The sequence below is a fragment of the Plasmodium falciparum genome (genome assembly GCF_000002765.6).
Source record: "Plasmodium falciparum 3D7 genome assembly, chromosome: 14".
Lineage (NCBI taxonomy): Eukaryota > Apicomplexa > Aconoidasida > Haemosporida > Plasmodiidae > Plasmodium > Plasmodium falciparum.
Genome location: NC_037283.1, coordinates 2,922,501 through 2,945,548, shown reverse-complemented (window position 1 = coordinate 2,945,548; position 23,048 = coordinate 2,922,501). Strand labels below are relative to the sequence as shown.

General features: G+C 18.9%; 7 protein-coding genes across 7 annotated transcripts in view; 3 read left to right on the top strand and 4 right to left on the bottom strand.

Moving 5' to 3' along the window:
* Positions 1–2,289: 2,289 nt before the first annotated feature.
* On the top strand, positions 2,290–3,949 carry PF3D7_1472100 (protein transport protein YIP1, putative; the record flags this gene model as incomplete). The annotated part of the gene is made up of 6 exons (XM_001348827.2): positions 2,290–2,804; positions 2,936–3,017; positions 3,109–3,195; positions 3,306–3,403; positions 3,644–3,719; positions 3,863–3,949. 6 exons carry the CDS (start codon positions 2,290–2,292, stop codon positions 3,947–3,949), a joined length of 945 nt encoding a protein of 314 aa, XP_001348863.2.
* PF3D7_1472000 (pre-mRNA-splicing factor ISY1, putative) lies at positions 3,946–5,071 on the bottom strand (the record flags this gene model as incomplete). Its single annotated transcript, XM_001348826.1, has 4 exons — positions 3,946–4,217; positions 4,428–4,479; positions 4,616–4,760; positions 4,935–5,071. 4 exons carry the CDS (start codon positions 5,069–5,071, stop codon positions 3,946–3,948), a joined length of 606 nt encoding a protein of 201 aa, XP_001348862.1.
* A 698-nt stretch (positions 5,072–5,769) lies between these two features.
* PF3D7_1471900 (conserved Plasmodium protein, unknown function) lies at positions 5,770–12,387 on the top strand (the record flags this gene model as incomplete). The annotated part of the gene is made up of 2 exons (XM_001348824.3): positions 5,770–7,863; positions 8,095–12,387. 2 exons carry the CDS (start codon positions 5,770–5,772, stop codon positions 12,385–12,387), a joined length of 6,387 nt encoding a protein of 2,128 aa, XP_001348860.3.
* A 374-nt stretch (positions 12,388–12,761) lies between these two features.
* On the bottom strand, positions 12,762–13,526 carry PF3D7_1471800 (conserved Plasmodium protein, unknown function; the record flags this gene model as incomplete). Its single annotated transcript, XM_001348823.1, has 1 exon — positions 12,762–13,526. One exon carries the CDS (start codon positions 13,524–13,526, stop codon positions 12,762–12,764), a length of 765 nt encoding a protein of 254 aa, XP_001348859.1.
* Positions 13,527–14,001: 475 nt separating this feature from the next.
* On the bottom strand, positions 14,002–15,726 carry PF3D7_1471700 (conserved Plasmodium protein, unknown function; the record flags this gene model as incomplete). Its single annotated transcript, XM_001348822.1, has 1 exon — positions 14,002–15,726. The coding sequence occupies one exon, from the start codon at positions 15,724–15,726 to the stop codon at positions 14,002–14,004; it is 1,725 nt and encodes a 574-aa protein (XP_001348858.1).
* Positions 15,727–15,875: 149 nt separating this feature from the next.
* PF3D7_1471600 (conserved Plasmodium protein, unknown function) lies at positions 15,876–19,415 on the bottom strand (the record flags this gene model as incomplete). The annotated part of the gene is made up of 1 exon (XM_001348821.1): positions 15,876–19,415. The coding sequence occupies one exon, from the start codon at positions 19,413–19,415 to the stop codon at positions 15,876–15,878; it is 3,540 nt and encodes a 1,179-aa protein (XP_001348857.1).
* Positions 19,416–20,991: 1,576 nt separating this feature from the next.
* PF3D7_1471500 (transmembrane protein 43, putative) overlaps positions 20,992–23,048 on the top strand; it is a gene marked incomplete at both ends in the record, with an annotated part of 2,207 nt that continues 150 nt past the window's right edge. Inside the window, 6 exons of the mRNA XM_001348820.2 lie at positions 20,992–21,141; positions 21,336–21,383; positions 21,543–21,797; positions 21,930–22,127; positions 22,378–22,662; positions 22,803–23,048. The exon at positions 22,803–23,048 is cut by the window's right edge and continues 150 nt beyond it. Of these exons, the coding sequence (XP_001348856.2) occupies positions 20,992–21,141; positions 21,336–21,383; positions 21,543–21,797; positions 21,930–22,127; positions 22,378–22,662; positions 22,803–23,048 (1,182 nt within the window). The remainder of the gene's footprint in view (positions 21,142–21,335; positions 21,384–21,542; positions 21,798–21,929; positions 22,128–22,377; positions 22,663–22,802) is intronic.

The following is a 23,048-nucleotide window of genomic DNA, read 5'->3' as shown; positions in this document are numbered from 1 at the left end:
ATAAATAAATATATAAATAAATAAATAAATATATAAATAAATAAATAAATATATATATATATATATATATATATATATATATATATATATATATATATATATATATATATATATATATATATATATATCTATGTATAGATTCTATTTAATCTGTATATGTGTCTACAGGTGCATATATCATATATTGCTTTCATTATATTTTTAAATATATATATATAATAATATACATTTATTATTTTTTATATTTTTTGTCCTTTTTTTTTTTTTTTTTTTTTGTATTTTTTGTACTTTTTGTATTTTTTTTGAATTTTTTCTATGTTTTGTATTTTTTGTAGTTTTTGTAACTTTTATATTTTTTATAATTTTTATAATTTTTATATTTTTTATAATTTTTATAATTTTTTTTTTTTTGTCATTTTCCTTAAAAGAACCACATATATATATATAAAAGAACAATATTTCTATATAATACAAATTACAAACATGTCAAAAAGGAAAAGAAAATAATATATATTTTAAAATATATATGGATATATATATATATATATATTATATATATATATATATATATTTATATAAACATAAGATCCGTATTCATATATAATAAGCATGTACTATCAAAAAATATATTCCCCTAAATATTATATATATAACAGATCTTAATAATTTATATACTATTATTATCACTATGTATTATTTTTTTTTTATTTTTTCTTTTTTTATTTTTTTTTCTTTTTTTATTATTCTATGGAACAAATATAAATATAAATATAAACATATAAATATAATATATATATATATATCTATATATATTTTATTTATATATCTCTGTATATAATATTGTAAGTGCCATTATATATATTAATATTATATATAATATAATATATATAAATATTTTATATATCTGTATATAATATTGTAAGTGCCATTATATATATTAGTATTATATATAATATAATATAATATATATATATATTTTATATATCTGTATATAATATTGTAAGTGGCATATTATATATATTAATATTATATATAATATAATATAATATATAAAAAACATATAATAATATATTTATATATATATATATATATATATATATATTATATATTATTATATATATATATTTTTTTTTTTTTAATATAAAAAATAACAAGTATATATATATATATATATATAATAATATTATTATTTTTTATATTCAGAATAATTACTACTAAATATATATTTCAATTAATATTATAAAGAAGAATATTATATTTTTATATCTGAAAAAAAAAATAAAGATTTACCAAATTTTTTTTTTTTTAATATAAAAATAAAATTAAAAGTAAAAGTAAAATTAAAAGTAAAAGTAAAATTAAAAGTAAAAATAAAATTAAAAGTAAAAATAAAAATAAAAATAAAATTAAAAGTAAAAATAAAAATAAAATATATAATTTATTAAAATTATAAAATAATTTTATTTATAATTAAATAAAAAAAAAAAAAAAAAGAAATATTTTTATATATATTTTATATAAAATATATATTTATATAATAATAAATATAAACTTTTTTTAATTTTTTCCATGTAAATAAAACATATATATGTATAAAAAATATATTTTTAATATAAAATTATGATATTTAATACGTTTTATTTTTATTTATTTTATTATGTTTTTCTTTTTTTTATATATAATTATTTTCCCGTGTACTTATTTTTTTCAAGTAATATGTGATTATATATCTCTATATTTTTGAATTCGTCAAAAGCGTACATATAATATCTTCTTGCTGTTCCAGTATTCATTTTTATTATTTTTAGGAGTACACAAAATAAAACAAATAAGAAAAAAGGAAAGAAGCTGATTAAAGAGGTTAACATCATACGTACTCGTATCTTTTATTTAATTTTCTTTTTTTTTTTTTTTGTCCGTATGAGGGACCTATATATAATCATATTTATAAAAGTAGGACATACAAAATAAATACACATAATATATATATATATAAAATATATATATAATATATATATATATATATGTATATTTTATATTTATTAAGATCTTAAAACGTAATATAGATATACAATATTAAAAAAAAAGATATTATTAGGAACATAAAAATATATTTATCTGGTTTGTTTTAAATTATCAGTTTTTTTTTTTGTTTTAAATTTTAAGTTTGTTTTGTTTTAAATTATTGGGTTATTCTATATATATATATATATATATATATATATATATATATATATATATGTACGTATTTATTTATTTATTTAAATATATTATAAGTTTATTTTAAAAATGAGTTACTACAATCAAAAAATAATGAATCGTATGAACCGTAATGAGGGGGAACCCTTTTACCAAAATAATAATGATAACAAAAGTAATAATAATAATAATAATAATTTATATATAAATAAAAAAAATTATGATACTAATTATAATGTAAATAATAATATGCATATCCCAAACAATCCTTTTCAAAACAATGATTACTCATCCAATATCGAGGGAATTAATAAAATAGATACAAATATTATGAATAATAATTTTATAAATAATAATAATAATATAATTACGACAAATCCCTTTGGTAATACAACATCAAATATAAATGACAATAATAAAATTAATAAAGACCCCTTCTCAAATAATTTTCAAATGACAAATAAAAATATTATGAATGACCATATGATAAATAAAAAATACATAAATAATGATGATAATGAAGAAGAATCACCCTTATTGGAAGAATTGGGAATTAATTTTGATCTTATATCTAAAAGAATGAAATCTGTTTTTTTATTTTATAAGTAACATACATAATAAAATATATATTATTTGTATAATTATTTATTAATTCTTTCTACTATATTAAATCATTATATATATATATATATATATATTTATATATTTATATGTTTGATATACATTCCTTTTGCAGAATTGATCATACATTATTTGAGAACTCAGACTTATCGGGACCCCTAATAATTGTGCTTTCCCTAGGATTTATTTTATTACTAGTAAAAAGAACAAACACATATAAATAAATAAATAAATATATGTATATTTATATATATATATATATTTATATGTGTGTCTTTTTTTTTCTAGGCTGGAAAAGCTTCCTTTAGTTATATTTATTTGATTGGTATTGTAAGTAGCCTGAGTATATATTTACTTCTTAATATGATGAGTCAAGTGAGAATAAAAATAAAATAAAAAAAAAAAAAAAAAAAAAAAAAAGATAAATCATATATATATATATATATATATATATATATATATATATTGATTTATTTACTTTATAGAATTCAACTGTGGATTTATATCGAACCATTAGTATGCTCGGTTATGCTCTGTTACCTCTAGTCATATTATCATTAATATCTATAATTATTAATTTAAGGTAAATAATTAACCATGTTTTTGTAAATAAAGAAATATATAAATTCAAATAAACAAAAAAAAAAAAAAAAGGAAATTGATGAAGATACAAAAAAAAAAAAAAAAAAAAAAATAAAATAATAATTGAATAAACAAAAAAAAAATAAAATAAATCAATCAATCAAAAAAAAAAAAAAAAAAAAATAAATAATTATATATAATATTAAACTTTATTTTCCTTTTTTTTTTTTTTTTTTTGCAGATCTAAAAAAGGATATTGTATATCTTTTTTTTGTATTTTATGGTCAGCTTTAACAGCTTCTCGATTTTTTGAAGTGGTAATAATATGATTATATTATATTATATATATGAAGATAAATATATATAATTGTATGATAATATTATATACATATATATATATATATATATATATATATATATATTTTTAATTTTCCATATAATTTTTGTTTTTTTTTTTTAGGCATTGCGTATGAATAGTCAAAGATACCTTGTGGCTTATCCTATATTTTTATTATATTCATGTTTTGCCTTAATTATAATTTTTTAGTGTTTATATTTTTTTAATATTTTTAAATCCATTTTTTCTAATTTTTTCTGAATTTTAACTTCTTGTTGTAAAAGATGTTCATTTGCTTCATCACAATAACCGAAGTAATGAATATTAATAACTTTTTCGAAATTTCTTGCATCCTTTTTCTTTTTTATATTAAGTTGTTTTTTGTCTTCATTTTCTTTAAATAGTAGTTCCCTCACACCCTTCAAGTTTTTCGCAGCTCCGAAATATTTATAGTTGCTGCTTCCCCTTAGTTCGCTCGCTAAAAAAAAAAAAATACATATATAAATATATTTATATATATATATATATATATATATATATATATATATATATGTATAAGCATATCTGAGGTTGTATGTCATAGATCCATTCATATAAATATTATAATATCATAGGTAAATTTTGTGAATAATCATTTATTTATTAAATATATTGGAAATATATTTATATATTTTTTTTGTATACTTACAATGAGCATTTATTAAAAGGTTAGACTCCTTGGAGTAATCCCTTCCTCCAAGCTAAAAAAAAAAAAAAAAAAAAAGGATATAATAAAATAAAATGAAAGATTATAAAAAAAACATAATATATATATATATATATAAATATATATGTATGTATATATTTATATATTTATTTATTTATATTTTTACATACCTCTACTATTCTTGCTTCCCATTTGTTCTTTATAAAAATGAGTTTGTTGATCTGGTCATTCAATTCCCTAATATGCTGATCACTCAAACTATGATTTTGGATTTCCTTTATCTTCTTACACATTTCTTTGATAATATATATTCGACTACAAATATGGTATTAAAAAAAAAATAATAAATAATTAAAAAATATAGACATGTTTGAATGATAATTAAGAAGACAAAAAATTAAGGAAGAGCACATAAGCACATAACTATAATATATAAATAAATAAATAAATAAATAAATAAATACATATATATATATATATATATATTACTATTTAAGGGCGTCGTCCAAATTTTCAACTTCATCAATATTTTTTGGTATTTTAAAAAACTCTCTTTTATCAGATATTTCTTTTGCCTTAATCCACTGATTTAACATAGATTTTCCTTTTTCTACATTTCTCGCCATTTTATATAATACAAATAAAAAAGAAAAAATAATATAAAAATAATATATCTACGCTCTACTAAACGATTAATTAAACATATAAATATATAAATATATATATATATATATATATATATATATATATATATATTTATTTATTTATTTAAATATAAATTATAATTGTAATACTATGAAAAAAATATTATATATATATTTATATTATAAATACTTTATTTTAAATGTATTTATATAAATATATATTATTAAAACGTAATGATATAAATATTTTGTAGAAATTTTTGCTTATTTACAAAATATATATATATATAATATATATATATATAATATATATATATATAATATATATATATATATTATCACATTTAATATGTGAATATAATATATTTATTTTTATTTTTTTATATATATTAATTATAATAAAAAAAATTAAGGCAACTATAAATACATAATATAATTATATTATATATATATTAAATATTATATATTATATATATATATATATATATATATATGTATATTTTTCTTTTTATGCGTATTATATACTCATATGCTAAATCAATCTATATATATTATATAATATATATTATATAATACGTATTATATATAAATACAATGTCATATTATTACATTATGTATATAAAAAATAGTGTATTAATAAATAGTATAATTTTTTTTTTCAATTCATTTATATTTTTTTAATGGATAAAGATATTTTTACTATAAATAAAATTATTGAATTTCAAGCTCACCAAAAAAATATATTAGAAATATGGAAAGAATATGTAACAGAAGGATTAAACTTAATGCACTCAGAAGAAAATATAACGAACAAAAACAACACATGTAATAATAATCAAAAAAGAAAAAATACATATAATAATAATATATTTAATATATATTATGAGAATACCCAAAAATGTAATCATATAAAATCAATAAAACACTTTCATAAATATGTGGACGAATGGAAAGAACTACAAATATCATCAGAATGTAACGAACATATTTATAATAATTATAAAGTTATTAAAAAAGAGAGACATATTAAGAATAGAAAAGAACTATGTGATAAAGATGAAAAAAAAAGTGATTTACAATCAGAAAGCGAAAAATTAAAACAAGATGAAAATAACGAAATTATATACAACCAATATGATGATACAAAAAAATCATCAAAAATAATTAATAATGATCAAAGCACAAAAAGTAATAAACATATAGATAATATGAAAATAAATAATAAAGTATTATCAAATGAAAATTATATACATTTATATGAAAAATATATTGAAAGTTTAAATAAAAATATCGAAAAAAATTTAAAAGAATATCAGACATGTATTGTTACATATAATAATTTTATTAATAGAGATATTAATATAATATATAAAGAAAATATTACTTTTTTAACATATTTTTATTCTTGTATAAATATAATAAAAGAAAATAAAATCATTATACCTAAAGGTTCTTATCTATATGAATTAATATATCCACAAACTATTCATTCCTTTCCTGTTATTAATAAATTTAATTATTATTTTGTTAAACTCTTTATAAATAATAAATGGTACCTAATATTTGTTAACTTGTATTTACCTTATAATAAAAACAATAATCAAATTTTGTCATGTTATTCAACTTTTACACAAGAAATATGGACACATATTTTAATAAAAGCATTATATAAATGTTTTCATATTTTCCATTTTAAAAATTATCACATGCATATTATCGAGATGTTAACAGGTCTTAAATATATTAAATCACCTTTTAATATAAATAAAATCATAAATAACTATCAAAATAATTATATTCAGTGTATCATTTTAAATCAACACCAAAAAATTGAGTCCACAAATAATACGAATATGGAAAATGATAATAAAAATGTTCGAAATTTTAATAGGGACATTACAAGTATGAAACACAACACATATTGTCACAATGAAAATGATGATAATAAAAATAAAAATGATGATAATAAAAATAAAAATGATGATAATAAAAATAAAAATGATGATAATAAAAAAAAAAATAATGATAATAAAAATAAAAATGATGATAATAAAAAAAAAAATAATGATAATAAAAATAAAAATGATGATAATAAAAAAAAAAATAATGATAATAAAAATAAAAATAATGATAATAAAAATAAAAATAATGATAATAAAAATAATAATGATGATAATAAAAATAAAAATAATGATAATAAAAATAATAATAATAGTAATAAATATGTAAAAGAAATAACAGATAATATGCAAAATATTTACAACCAAACAAATACTTCCATATCTATAAAAAATAATCACGTATTCTATTATTTAATATGCTCCTTTCAAGATAAACAATTTATACATGTAAGATGTTGTGACATAAAGTCATACAACAACATACAAACGTGCAACAATGTAATTAAACAAAAAAAAGAAGAAACAAATTTACTCAAAGGATATAAATATATAAATACAAAAGGAAATATTCAAATTTCTAACGCTCAATTAGTACCACTTTTTAAAAATACATCTGATTCAGATTCATCTGAAAAATATATTAAAACATCTACTATATCAAAAAATGAACATGATATTAAAAATATATGTAACCATAATAAACAGACATATAAGAAATACAATATTGTAATAAATGAAAATACGCAAAATGTTATTCAGTATATTAAAGATATATTATCCAGCGAAACTAATAATGTTCAAAAAATAAAAAGTAACGAGGAGTCAGATAAAAGTAGTACTAAAAACATTCATTTGAAAAAAGATAATAAAAAGGTAAACATAAATTTTATCTCAACATATATATATAAATATACATATGTTTATGTATGTATGTATGTGTAATATTAAAAATCATGTGACTTAAATAATAATGTAGTCTTAAATTATAATTAACATAATAATTATTATATTATTATATTATTATAATATTTAATTATTCACATATATACATATATATATATATATATATACATATATATATTAACTGCCATACTTACTTATCAGAATTATAAAGACATTTGTATATGGTTTAAAGACAATGAAATTGAAAAAATCCTTCAACTAATAAATATAAATTATTCATCAGAATATATAATAAAAATAGATGAATCTCTAAAAAATAATAAAATCATCTCTTATCTGAGTAAAAATAAATTTGAATTAATATCATTAAATGAATATATCAAAAATAAGTTAAAACCTTTTAAAGCACTACATAAAAGTAACAGTGTAAAAAATAATATACCAAAATCTGTTCAACATATACATATCGAAAAAAAAAAAAAAGGAAAAAATAATCAGAACAAAAATGTATATGATAATACCGAAAATAATGACACTGTTTGTAATCCTAATATGTCTGACCCATCAAATGATTGTCCATATCTTATATTAATTTGTTACATATCAATCAAAGAACAAACAACAGAAAATAACAAAACAGAAACAAATCAAATCATACAAAATGATAATATAACATGTGAAAAAGATAATGGAAACATAAATAATTTTTTTGATTTTTTTATCTACTTTTTTCCTCATCATATGTGTAAGTATCGTAATATAGAAAAATATAAATTTGCAAATGAGGAGAAAAATTCTGAACAAATCAGAAAGAAAAAAAAAAAAAATAAAAAAAAAAAAAAAAAAAAAAAAAAAAAAAAAAAGGATAAAAAAAACAAATTACCAGCTAGCCAATTATTAGTAGCAACAAAAAAAAAAAAAAAGTACCATAAAATATTCTTTTTAAATGATATGTATAATTGTAATTTATTTTTTAAAAAAATAGGTGAACGGAATCATAACGAAGATATTATTCCTTTTATACCTTGTAATAATTTTTTACAACAAATATTAAATAATAATGATTATAAAAATTATTTTTTTTTTAACAAAATCGTGAAACGGAAAATACGTCTTGAAAAAAACAAAGAACACTTTTTTATTTTGTACACAAAAAGGTTTGACTATAATGATTTCTACATTGAATGGATAAACGAAAAGAAAAATTTCGAGAGCAGTTATATGATAAGTAGCTCATTTATAACGATTGAGGAATATCTAGAGAAATTTATGAAAATGTCCATGACAATTTTACCGAAAAAAGAAATTTCTTTAAAAAATCAAACCTTGAATAACAAGGTCTTATTAAAATTTGTAATCAACATAAATATGAATGATCAAAAAGAAGGAAATGATGAACATGGACAAGATATAAATATAAATTCAAATCATACGAACATAGGAAGAATAAAGCAGGACCTATTACAACAACCACATTGTTGTAAAGAATTGAATAATTTCCATTTTTATCTTATAGTAAAAATTAATAATTTGAATATAGTTCCATATTTAAATTTATATATGTGTAGAATAAAGGATGATGATATGTTACATATTCAGAATAATTTAGAAGAAAAAAAAAAAATAAAAAATAAAAAAATTAAAAAATTTCTATCTAAAAAGAATGATTCCATATATGATGGTGACGAATATATTAATATTGTAAGTACATTTTATAAATATTCATTAGATAAATTAATTTTCAAAATATATATCCCATTTGATCAAATAAATAAGCATCATAATTATCTGTTTTTATTAGTAACAAAAAAGATACTATGGAGATATAATGTAAATTTTAATATTTCCATAAAAGTAGCATATCCTAAAGAGGATGATATTATAAATAGTACTCATTATGTGAATTCACAAAATAGGAAAAACAAAATAGACCTAGATATTATTGAAGTGCCATCCTATTGTTTAAATTATACTTATACATTTCCAACAGAACAAACAGAAATAGGTAAAGATATAAAGAACACAGAAGAAAGGAATACAGATAATCCTGTGGATATCAATATATTACAGGGTGATAATAATAAAAAGAATATAGAAAATGATCCAAATGTCGAACACACATGTAGCTATGATGAGATGAATAAGAAGGATCATCATAATTTATCTGGGAAGAATACAATTCAAATTTTGAAAAAAATAATTATAAAAAATAAAAATGAATACACTTATGGTAATATATTCATACAATTAAAAAATTATCATCTATATGAATATATAGAAGCCAAAATTATAAAAGTCGAAAAAGCCATAAAAAGAAAAATGACGGAAGATAATTTTAATGTGGATTTTATTTTAAAAAATTATATAAGAAAAGTTATATTTGCAAAAAAAAAAAAAAAAAAAGTTATATTTTTTAAACATGTAATATTAAATACAAATGATACATATTTTATACTTATAAAGGTCAAAATTAAGAATCATCTTAATTCTCCTAAATTAGATTTAAAGATCATAAATAAAAATACCTATACATCAACATGTAATAAAAACGATATACCATTAAATAAATCATTATTTCAGAGAGATGAAAAAGAAAAAAAAAATCATAATGAAAACATTTATAAAATTGAACAAATAAATTCAAATAATGATATAATTATTATGGATATATTACTAAATTTTGATGAAGATGTTCAATTGTTAGATGATACAACATATGAAGATATCGATAGAGAAGTTAATAAATATAAGGAGATTAAAAAAATTGATATAGAACAATTAAACGTTTGTTTTACTCAAAATGTGCTTGGAAATATTTTTGATTTTAAAAATGAAATGTTATTTTGTTTTAAAAGAGATTATGAAAATATTTATATGAATATAACAAACATGATATGTGATTTGAATAATAATAATAATAATAATAATAATAATGAAGAAGATGAAGAAGAAAAAAGGATTGAAAGGGAAAATATAAAAATGTTAAATGATAAAAAACAAAATGTAAGTAATGAAAAGTTATGTATCAACCAAATGAATGAAAGAAATAAAAATATACAAATTGATCATATGAATAGTCAAAATAAAAAAGGTGCTTATAATATAAATAATAGTAAAAGATTATTTCAAGAAATTAATAATTTGTATATGAATAAAAACTTATTTTATTATTTGGCATCAAATGTTTTAAAATACGATGAAGAATCCCTCCGTTATATATTTTATAAATTTTTTGAAAATGATATACAACAAATAAATATGAACGAATTTATAGAAATGTGTAAAAATATCGAAAACTTGGAAAATATTAAAAATTGTTCTTTTTTAATAAAAATAGAAGAAAAAATCGACAAGAATCATGTTTTTTTTATATCGCTAGATAATAACAATTTCCATAATAACAACCATTATGATATAAAAAAAAAAATAATGTATAATGATGAAAACCATATTATAAACCATAATACAGATATATTATTTGACGGAATCTTCACATATGGAAAGAAAACACAAAATATTATTAATGATATTATAAACTTTTATAAAATAAAAAATAAAGATATCAATATATTAAAATTCAAAGTAGATGCTGAATTACAATTAAATGAAAAATGTATTTGGAATTCTTCTACTTTGAATTTTAAGAATATAAGAAAAAATTATAATACACAAATTTTTATAAAGAAAAAAATAATGAAACAAATAAAGTATATAATTATTAATAATTATAAAGAAAAAGAAAAAGAAAAAGAAAAACATACACAAAAACATACACAAAAACATACACAAAAAAATACACAAAAGCAAACACAAAAAGGTAGTGAAAAAGAGACACAAAAAGGTATAGAAAAAGATACAGAAAAACAAACAAAAAACAAATCATGTAACCATTCAAATTATATAAAACAAAAATATTGCAAGTCATACAAACATATCAAAATTGATAGACCAATAAATAATATAAATGATCTAATAAATATTACACATAATATAGAAAATAATTTCGATTTGTATTATTTAAAAGAGATTAACAAAAAAATTACAAAAACTATAAAAGAGAGGAAAATATTCCTTTCCAATTTTAAAAATAATATCAAGCAAAAAAAATTAAAAAAATTGAATGATAAAGAATTTAATAATTTATATAGTAAAGCATTACAATTGAATTTACATATTTATAATCAAGAATATATACAAATTATCAAACAATATATTCATATTTTTAATTTATTAAATCAAATAAAAACATTAATTAAAAATGTAGAATGGAAAAAAAAAAAATATACAAATAATTTTCAAGATATTCAAATTAATGATATTATAACAGATCAAAATATATTTATTCATCTATATAATAAGTGTACTCATTTAATAACAAATATACATGACATACAATTAAATGAAAATTATCAAAATATATACAAGGACTCTACACAACTATATGATATAATAAATAATCATAAATTAAAAGAACAACAAAAAAAAATAACATAATAATAATAATAAATAAAAATATAAGTTGGCTAAAATAATATATATATATAAAAATATATTATTTATGTATATCACATATATTCTCACTTTTTAAATCATATTCTATTGTTTTTTTAATAAATTGTATAATATAATTCATGTTATATTATATCCACATACTTAAAAAAAAAAAAAAAAAAAAAAAAAAAAAAAAATATTAAATATATATATATATATATTTATTTATTTATATGTACTAGTTGGTGATATACGAAATGTACGCAAATCACAAAATAATTATAACACATAAAATTAGAAAAAAAAAAAAAAAATTAAAAAGCTAACATTATTTTAACCTCATAAATGCTTATTTTTTTATATTTTCCATATCGTGATCAAAATTTAACAATAATTTGGGGTGCCTTTTTATTTTTTATTTTGTCTACCTTCTGTATTTTCTGACCCTTTTGAATATCATTATATAGCGAATAATCCATATTCTCAACAGAACCATATTGATACTTTTGTAATGATTTATTTGTACAAGGATATATAATAGTATTTATAATATCAGAAAAAAAATACTTTCCCATAAACACTTTCCTATCCCTTTTTTTCCTTTTCTTTATCTCATTATCACATACAATTTCATTTTCATCATCATATAAATTATGATCTATTTGTTGATCAACATCATTATATATAATTTTTATACTTGACCTATCCTTTGGATATACCTCTTCATATTTTTCACAATAATTATGTTTCTTATTATCTATATTCTCATCGTCATTTTTTTCAACTTTATTATATATCTTCTTCCTATCATCTTCTTTATTCATACATTCTATTTTTTTAAATGACTCCTCTTTATGATCCTCTTCTAAAATATTATATACAGAATCATTCTCTTCACATATCTTATCATTAGGATCTAGAGTCTTTCCATAAAATGAATTTCTACCTACATTTATATTCGGTGTATAACATGATTCAGTATTATATAAATTCCTATTCTCATGCATGTAATATGGACACCTGTAATATTCAGGCATACCGTATTTCATTTTATTATATTCTAAATTATCATATTTATATATTTCATTTTTTCTATTTTTATATGAAATAGGTACTTTATAAAAATTTTCAAATTTATTCATTTCTTGTTTTTTTTTTTTTTTTTTTTTCTAATTTATTTTATACAAAATGTTTTTGTATATGTGTAATATATTTATACCCTTGAACGTCAAACATTTAACAAAAAAAATAAAAAATAAACAAAATAAAAAAAATAAAAAAAATAAAAAAAAATAAACACAATAAAAAAAATATAAAAAATATAATATTAATGTTATTAAAAAAACAAAACAAAACAAAACAATTGGGAATATCAAAATGTAAATACTTTCTCATGTGGCATTATATATATATATATATATATATATATATTTTTTTTTTCACTGTACATACAACAACAAATATATAAATATATATATTATATATATATATATATATATTTATTTATTTATTTATTTATTCATTTTATATTTATATAATTTTTTCGTTTCACAATTCATCGGAGAATTAAAAAAAAAAAAAAAAAAAAAAAAAAAGAGAGAAAAAAAGAAAAAAACTTTATGACTTCTTAATTCTACAGATTAACTCACATTTAGGATACAATTTTGATGTATCTAAAATGTTCAACAAATTGTTTCTCAGATTAAATGGATTCATAGTTTTATTATCTTTATAGACGATAGATTTATTTTTTAAAATGCCCTTTTTATTCTTAATATCAGTCCTATTATTCAAACTTCCATTTTTCTTTTCCTCCTTACTTTTTTCAGATAATTTACTTTCATATATTCTTTGCACGGATTTTTTTTCAACATCATCAATATTATACACCTTCTTATCTTTTCCTTTAATCGAAGTAGGATAATTAAAATTTTTTTTTTTTACAATCCAACTATATAATGTATTTCCATAATTCTTATAAGCATCAATCGGTTTCTCTTTTTTCATAGGACATGTAAACATATCATTGTTCTTACAAGTCTTCATATCAAAAACATCTTGTAATTTAATATGTATTTTGTTTTTCTCTTTTATCTTTTTTCCATTTTGCATACCATCCTTTACACAAATATCCTCTTCCTTCTTTCTTATTTTATTATGTATAGAATATATATTCTTTTCACATGATATTCCTTTTATTTTATTTATCTTATTGTCTTTCATCTTACCTTTTATGTAATTATTTATACATTTGTTATTATATAACCTTTCAACAGATTTATTACCATATAAATCATACCCTTTACAAAGAACAGATGATTTCTCCTTGTTTTCTTTCAAACCATGATCTTTTATATGTTCATCATTTATTAACATATAATTTGTATATTCATCCTTGTCGTTCTGAAAAAATTTACTACCCCTAGGATCAACATCTTTCAATTCCTCATAATATTTATCTCTAAAGGAAAATGTTATAGTTTCCTTTTTGGGTTCTAATTTTTTTTCAGGTTCTACAAAATTTCTTTTATTATATAAATCTGGCTTGTCATAATGGTATATCTTATCTTTATTTATAAGAGCTGAAAAAGTTGAGGCGCCACCTGTATCAGTACTATTATCATATAAAAAACCCTTCACATTATTACCATGAATATGACTACTACTATCATTATTATTACTATCAATATTATTACTATCATTATATTTATCACCATCTTTTACATATCCATTATATTTACACTCATTATATCTTACTCTCATTTTATCATAATTACATTGTGATATCTTTATTTTATCCTTATCTTCTTTATTTTCCATACTGCCTATCACAAAATCATCCTTCAAATTACATAATAATTTTATTCCTTCTTCTATATTCTCTTTTTTCTTTATAGTCATATTATTTATATAATCATCTTCCTCATATGTACATGTCCTATCTCTCAATTTTACTACAATTTTATCAACTATATTATTTTCATTCCTTACATTCTTTATTTCATCTTCCTCATGAGATATGCATTCTTTATAAAGAATTTTACTTTTCTTTATACTTCCTTTAGATGGAATATCTTCCTTTTCAATATTCATATTATGATTACTTTCTTCTCCCTCTATAGTGTCATTACAATTTTCTTTTTCAACTTTGGAATCATATAATATATTTTCTTCATCACTACATTTCATTTGGTGCTTGCGTTTTTCCACATGACGTTTCTTTTGACCACCATATATACTAACATGAATATTTTCATTATTATTTTTAATGTTATCATAAATATCGTTCCCTTTTATATCATCATAAATATAAACTTTAGCCTCACTAAAATATACACCCATATCTTCCTTTTTGTTGTCATAAAATAACAAATTATTCAATGAATTATCTATTTCCGAATTGTGCTTATTTATACTCTTGTATAAATTTTCTATATCCCCCTCCCCTGGATTATTTTCATTTATTTGGATTTCCTTAGGGGAGGGATTTATTAGTTTAAATATTTTTCATCAGCCCTTTTTCTATTTATTTGTACCATATCTGATGATACATTTATATTTTTCTCATCAAATATACGAGAATGAATCATCTCCTTGTTATTATAATTATTACAATCATTAATTTTACTCTTCTTATTATAAATGTATTTATCCATACCATTTATATGATCCTTCTTATCATGTTTATTACTACCTCCTATTGTATTCCCATCAGATATACTCAACGGATTTACATACGTATTAGGTGATACAAAGGTATTTGTTTTTTCAATATTATTATGACATATACCTTTAATTCCAACATTGTTATCATTACACATTTTGTTATTTACCTCACTTAATAGAATATCTAAATTATTTTTATTATGTATATCTTCCTTCTTTTTATTTTCCTCATTTAAAATATCTAATAATTCTTTCTTTTGTATATTTAATAAGTTATCATTAGATATTTTAATTAATTCATTCACGTCAGATTTATTTCTTCTATCCATATCATATTCTTCTATGTTTAGGTTTCTATGTATCGAAGCTGTATTATTCATATTATAATTTACCTTATCATTAATATCGACACTTCCAAATCCTTTAAATGTATTACCCTTATAGTTTTCATTTATCTTATGATTTCTCTCTAAATATATATATGATGGACTACCTACAGAAGAAACGTCCTTTTCAAAATTAAAGTGCTGAACAGCAGAATGGTTATTATTACTAATATTATTATTACTAATATTATTACTAATACTATTATTATTATTATTCATATTATTATTTTTATTCATATTATTATTTTTATTCATATTATTATTTTTATTCATATTATTATTTTTATTATTTTCCAAACATATTCCTCCCAACTTACCTTCTTGAATCAAACCATTCCTCTCCGTAACAACATCATTATTCATCTTATTCGTCATGTTTTTATAAGACCCATCCAAGAAAACCAAGTTTCCAAATATATCATTTTTTATATTACTATATAAACTTCTTGTATTTACATCCAAATCCCTGATAGAATATTTTCCCATATTAACAAAAGAACTATCCACATTATTATAATTCTTGTACTCAACTAACGATTTTGTCCATGGAACCATGTTGTACATATTCTTCTCACACACACCTCCAACATCTTGTACATTTATCCTATTTAGATTTATATTAGATATAGGATTTTGATCTATTATGATAGGCTCAGATATTACTGATATACCATTATTAACACCAGTATTAATTTGGCTATACAAATTTGTATTTTTAATTTGGCTAGATAAATTTCCTTTTAATACATTTACATCAGGTGTTATATAAGATATTTGATTTGAATTATGACCACCATTAATAATATCCGGAATGGATAATTGTGAATGGGTTATTGAAGATAAAGCTTGCTTTGGAGCACTTATAAATGGTGATGATACTCCTGGTGAACATATTTGGGATGGTAGTATTTGTACTTTACATTTAGGTATATCACCAAATAATGGATAATATCCTTTTTGTCTCAATCCCATATTTTGATTATCATAAATATTACTATTATAAATACCTCTAGATATATATATTTGATTTTTATTAGGGATAATATTATTCCCCTTGTAAATATTTGTAGAATATTTGTCTTTAAACATATTACGTAGACACATACCTTCTGCGATTTTGACTTCTGGTCTATCTTTTAAAAACGTAGATGAATTATCAGGTACACATACATTTATAGGATTACTTATTTCCCTTTTTGTTTCCATATCCTTATTTGCATCCATTTTGTTATATTCATATATGGTTGGTTTATTTAACTCTTTTGTGTTATAATTTTTTATAATGCTTGATATATTCGTATCATTCGTAATATCCTTTTTTATCTCATTTAATTTTTTAATAGGGAAATATTTAATATTTAACGAATTTTTATATTGATCCATTTTTAAATTTGAATTATTTTTTATCTTTTTTTTAATACCTTTTTTTTTTTTTTTTTTCCTACTTTTGCTTATATTATCATCATTTATATTTTCATTTGATAAGCAACATTCCTCCTTTTCAATAATATTCGTAATATATTTATCTCCTTCAATTTGTTTATTCAACTTTTTTTTTTTCAATTTTTTTATTTTCTTATCTGATATATCTTCGCAATCTATATTAATAGAACATTTCTCATTCTTTAATAAATAATTTTCGTTATTTTTTTCTTTAAAATCATTATATATATGATTAATTTTTTTTTTACTAGTTGACATAAGAGGAACTTGATTTAAAAAAGGTTTCCCCTTTATTTCTTTATCACAATGTTTATAATTCTTTTGTGCATTTTTTTTATTTTCCATATTTTTCTTAGTGCAAATTTTATTTCCAAGTTTATTGTTGTTATCGCTTTTTGTAAACATACATTTTGTTTTATTATTATGTTCAACAGAAATATTTTTGTCTATATTATTTTTTGTAAAATTTTCATCTACCTTACCATTTTGATGGAAATTCGGAAATTTATTTTTATACGAATCTGTAATAAATTCCACATTGTTAATTTCTTCCTTTTTCTCATTTTTACAATCCCTTTGCTTCTCATCAAAAAAATCGGAATAATCATATGTACCTTCATCTGTACTTTCTTTAAAATTATCTAAATTTTTTTGTGCTTTATAATTCCCATCCGTTTGCATAGTGCTTTCATCATAGTTACTATTTGTATAAGTATCATTATATGTTTTGCATAATTCTGTTGAAAGATCAGGAAAATCACTTTCGTCTTTATAATTACCGAATGTTGGGACTTTTTTAACATTTATATGAGGATACTCTTTCATGGATAAATTAATATTATTATTACTCTTCCTATTATTATTATTATTATTATTATTATTAATAGTAAACGTTTCCTTCCTCATCTTTTTCTCTTTCATCATTTTATTATTATTATTATTCATTTTGTTTTCTTGTTCGTCAATTTTTTTATTATTCGATAATTTACTGAACATTTTAGCAACATTAGGCTTGGAATATATAGGATGTTTTGATTTTACTATTGAACATATTGTAGGTAATTCATAATGATTTTTATAATCCTTGCCCCATAATAAAGGATTAGATTTATGAAGCGTTCCATATGACATACTACATATTCCATATTCTGAATTTATATTATGAGGTACATATTTCGCATTTATATTAGAACCTGGTAAATGTAAAAGTGATCCGTTCTCTTCAAATTTATTATTTCTAAAATCTAATGGATTAAGACTCAAAGGATCAAATTCTTCACTTTGTGACTTTTTCGAAGTGTAGGCTAAATTACTTTTTTTCTTCTTTCCCTTATTTTTATTTTTCTTTTGTCGTTCTTTTTGTAAATAATTTTTATAATATGCTTTATTAGCTTCAGAATATACTTCCACCACATTTTTTATTTCTTTTTCAGACAACGGATTTATTTCGGTAACATTTCGCACAACGGTTCCTCTGTTCTTCGGTATTCTCCGAAGGGGAACTAATGGTTTTATAATTTCGCTTTGCGTTCTCATTAAGAACAACCCACAACATAAAATAAATAAATAAATAAATAAATATATATATATATATATATATATATATATGTAACAATTAATGTAAAATAAAGACAATAATAAGTATAAAATAGTACATATAAATATATCAAATTATAAGACAAATATATAGTATAAGAATATTTGTGTGATTTCAATTTATATCAATGTTTATATATATATAAAGATAAAGAAGGAATAATCTATGTTATATTAATTTTTATAAAAATAATTTTAAAAACAATATATTCCTTCAAAACAGTTAATTATATATACATAGGAATAAATACCTTCCTATATAACAAATGAAATTTAAAATATATTACACATTGTTTTATTATGTCTAACCGTGGTTTATACAATTATTTATTTTATTTATTTATTTTTTTTTATTATTTTTTTTTTTTTTTTGTTTGAAAATAAAATTTTTCGCTGTTTGCCTTACCCGTTCAGAAAAAACAAAAAAAAAAAAAAAAAAAAAATGAAATAAATATTAATCTAAGCGTGTAGCTATTTTTCAAATATATATATATTTCTTTATTTTTTTTATGGTGGAACCATTTCAAATATATATGTCCATTTAATGATTTTTAATTTAATAAACTACAATTTTAATTAAAAGGAATGATATTTATTTTATCTTATACCTTAAACAAAACAAGAAACAATAAGAAAGTCTATTATCTATTAAGAATAATGTAGACTGGTTAAATGTTATATGTGTTTACAACAATATGTACGTACATACATATATACATATATATATATATATATATATATATTTCCTTATTTATTTATAAGGATTGTCTTCATATTTTCGATACATTTTAAAACTTATTATATATGATTATGAAATAGAGGCATATATACCAATGAAATAAACATAATAAGTGTTTATATAACAAAATAATTGAAAACAAATATTGCATTATATTTTGAAAAAAAATTGTTTTTTCTTTTTCTTTTATGAATTATATATGTATAGTCCATAAACCAAAAAATATTTGGTGCATACATATATATATATATATATATATATATATATATATATATATATATTCATAATTTTATATTTATATATTAATATATTTATAGTATTGTTAAAATGTAGAAATAGAAAAATTAATTTCTACACATATTTATATAATTTTTCATAAATATTTTTATTTATATATTCTATTTTTAAATACATTTCTATTTTTAATTTTAATGAGTTTTAACTTGATACTTTTCCATTAATCTTTTTTATTTATTTTTTATTTTATTTTTTCTCTATATATAAATTTAAACATATGTTTTTGTCTTTTACCTTTTTTTATAATTATAAATTGTTATGTCTTATAAATTTTTGTAAAATTTTCTTAATTTTATATTTTATTTTATCTTTCCCTTTTTGTCAAATGATTGTCTAAAGTTTATTAAAATTGCTATAAAAAATATATATTTTTTTTTTTTTTTTTTTTGTTATATATTTTTCTTTTTTTCTTTTTTTCTTTTTTTCTTTTTTGAATTGTTTTTTATTTTTATTTAAAATTTTACAAAATTAAAAATGTTTATGAATGAAGAAATTTTTATTCCTAAACAGATTTTATCTATATCTGCCTTTGCATTTACTATTATATTTATTATTATTACAATATTCCACGAATATAAGTATGTAACATATTCAAAAGAATTAAGGCCAATAATAAAAAATGCTATACCAGTAGGGGATAACAAAAAAAAAAAAAAAAAAAAAAGAAAAAAAAAAAAAAATTAACGTGTAATAAATTAAACAAATATATATATATATATATATATATATATATAATTATAGACTGTTTAATATATTAATGATATAAATATTTTTACAAGTGATATGTTTATTATAATAAATATATGTTTACTTTTTTATGATAGGTTTCATGCATTCCATTAGAAGAAAACAATGGAAAAATTATACACATAGTAAAAGATAAAATATATATATATATATATATATAAATATATTTACTTGTTATTCCTTTTAATAAAAAAAATGTGCTTACACAAAACATGCTCTATTTAAATAATTTTTCTTTTCGCCTTTATTATTTTATTTTATTTTTTCTTTATTTTTCTAAAAAGAATTGTCCATTACAAGATCTCGAAACCTTTTATGCACCCGCACAATTTAGTAGTAACATATATTCTTTCAGAGGTGTATTCTTTGAAATAAAAATAGAAATGTACCAATGGATAAGAAGTAATAGATATCTGGGGTTATACGCTAGGGGAAAGTTTATGGATCATATAGTAAGCACACCTTCCAATTTTTTATTTTTTTATAAAACCCCACAAAACCCTACCTACTTTCCTTCCATTGGAAATATAGGACGTAAAGTAATAACATATATATATATATATATATATATATATATATATATATATATATATATATTTATTTATTTATTTATATATAATTTTTTTTTTTTTTCTTTTTTTTTTTTTCTTTTTTTTTCCCCGAATGTAAAGTATGCAAATTATGCAAAAGCTGGTAGCTACAGGTTGTCCAAAAATTCACTCATAAACTTTCAGAAAAAAAAAAAATTAGAATTGGTAGACGATGGATGGTTTACAGAATCTGAGATAAAACCTCCTTTTACCGTTGATCATTTAAATACAAATGTTTTTAATGATTATTTGTATACAGGAGATCCATTAAATCCCCAGGTAAACATATACATAAAATGGAAGTTGGGAAAAAAAAAAAATTAAAAAATATAATATGCATATAATGTATTTGTATATATGTGTAGCCTTTAATATTACAAACGATGCTTATTTTTATTATATTCGAAATATATCCCAACATTATCTATAATATATATATATATATATATATATATATATATGTATAATTCCAAAGCTTCCTTATATATTTTATTTATTTTTTTTTTTTTCGTGGTTTTCGCATTTTTAGGTAGGGGACATAAGAGTGTCTTTTTATGGAAATGCCTCTACGCATGCCACTGTTATAGGGGTTCAAACATCTAGACTACTGAATAGTATTTTTGAAATTGAAGGCGTGAATTTATTGAAACGCAATATAGTTTTAGTATCAGAAGAAAACAGAATGATGATTAATAAGACCAAGCATTTTATAAATAAAAATTATGGAAATATAACCTCTTTGTGGTTTTTTAGAATAATTACATATTTGATTCTCTGTACAGAATTTTATTATATACTGATAGGAACATCAAACGTAAAACAATAAAAATATAACACACACACAAAACAAAAAAAAATATATTATATTATATATATATATATATATATATATATATATATATATATGTTTGTATAATTCACACGTTTCAATTGTTTATTATATTTCATTTTTAGAACCTTATGTGGAGAATTGCTGTGAGTTGTTCAACTTCTTCCATAATATTAACAATTTTCCCATGTGTGTTTTGGATATTTTGTGATACTGCCATTTTTTTATTTTTATTAATTTTTCTTTTTATCATGTCATTATTTCTATTATATATTTATAATACTGAAATAGAAAAGGATTATAAGGAACTCAAAAATTATATGAAGAAACCTGTTAGGGATACTACAAATTATACATTTTTAAATGTGACA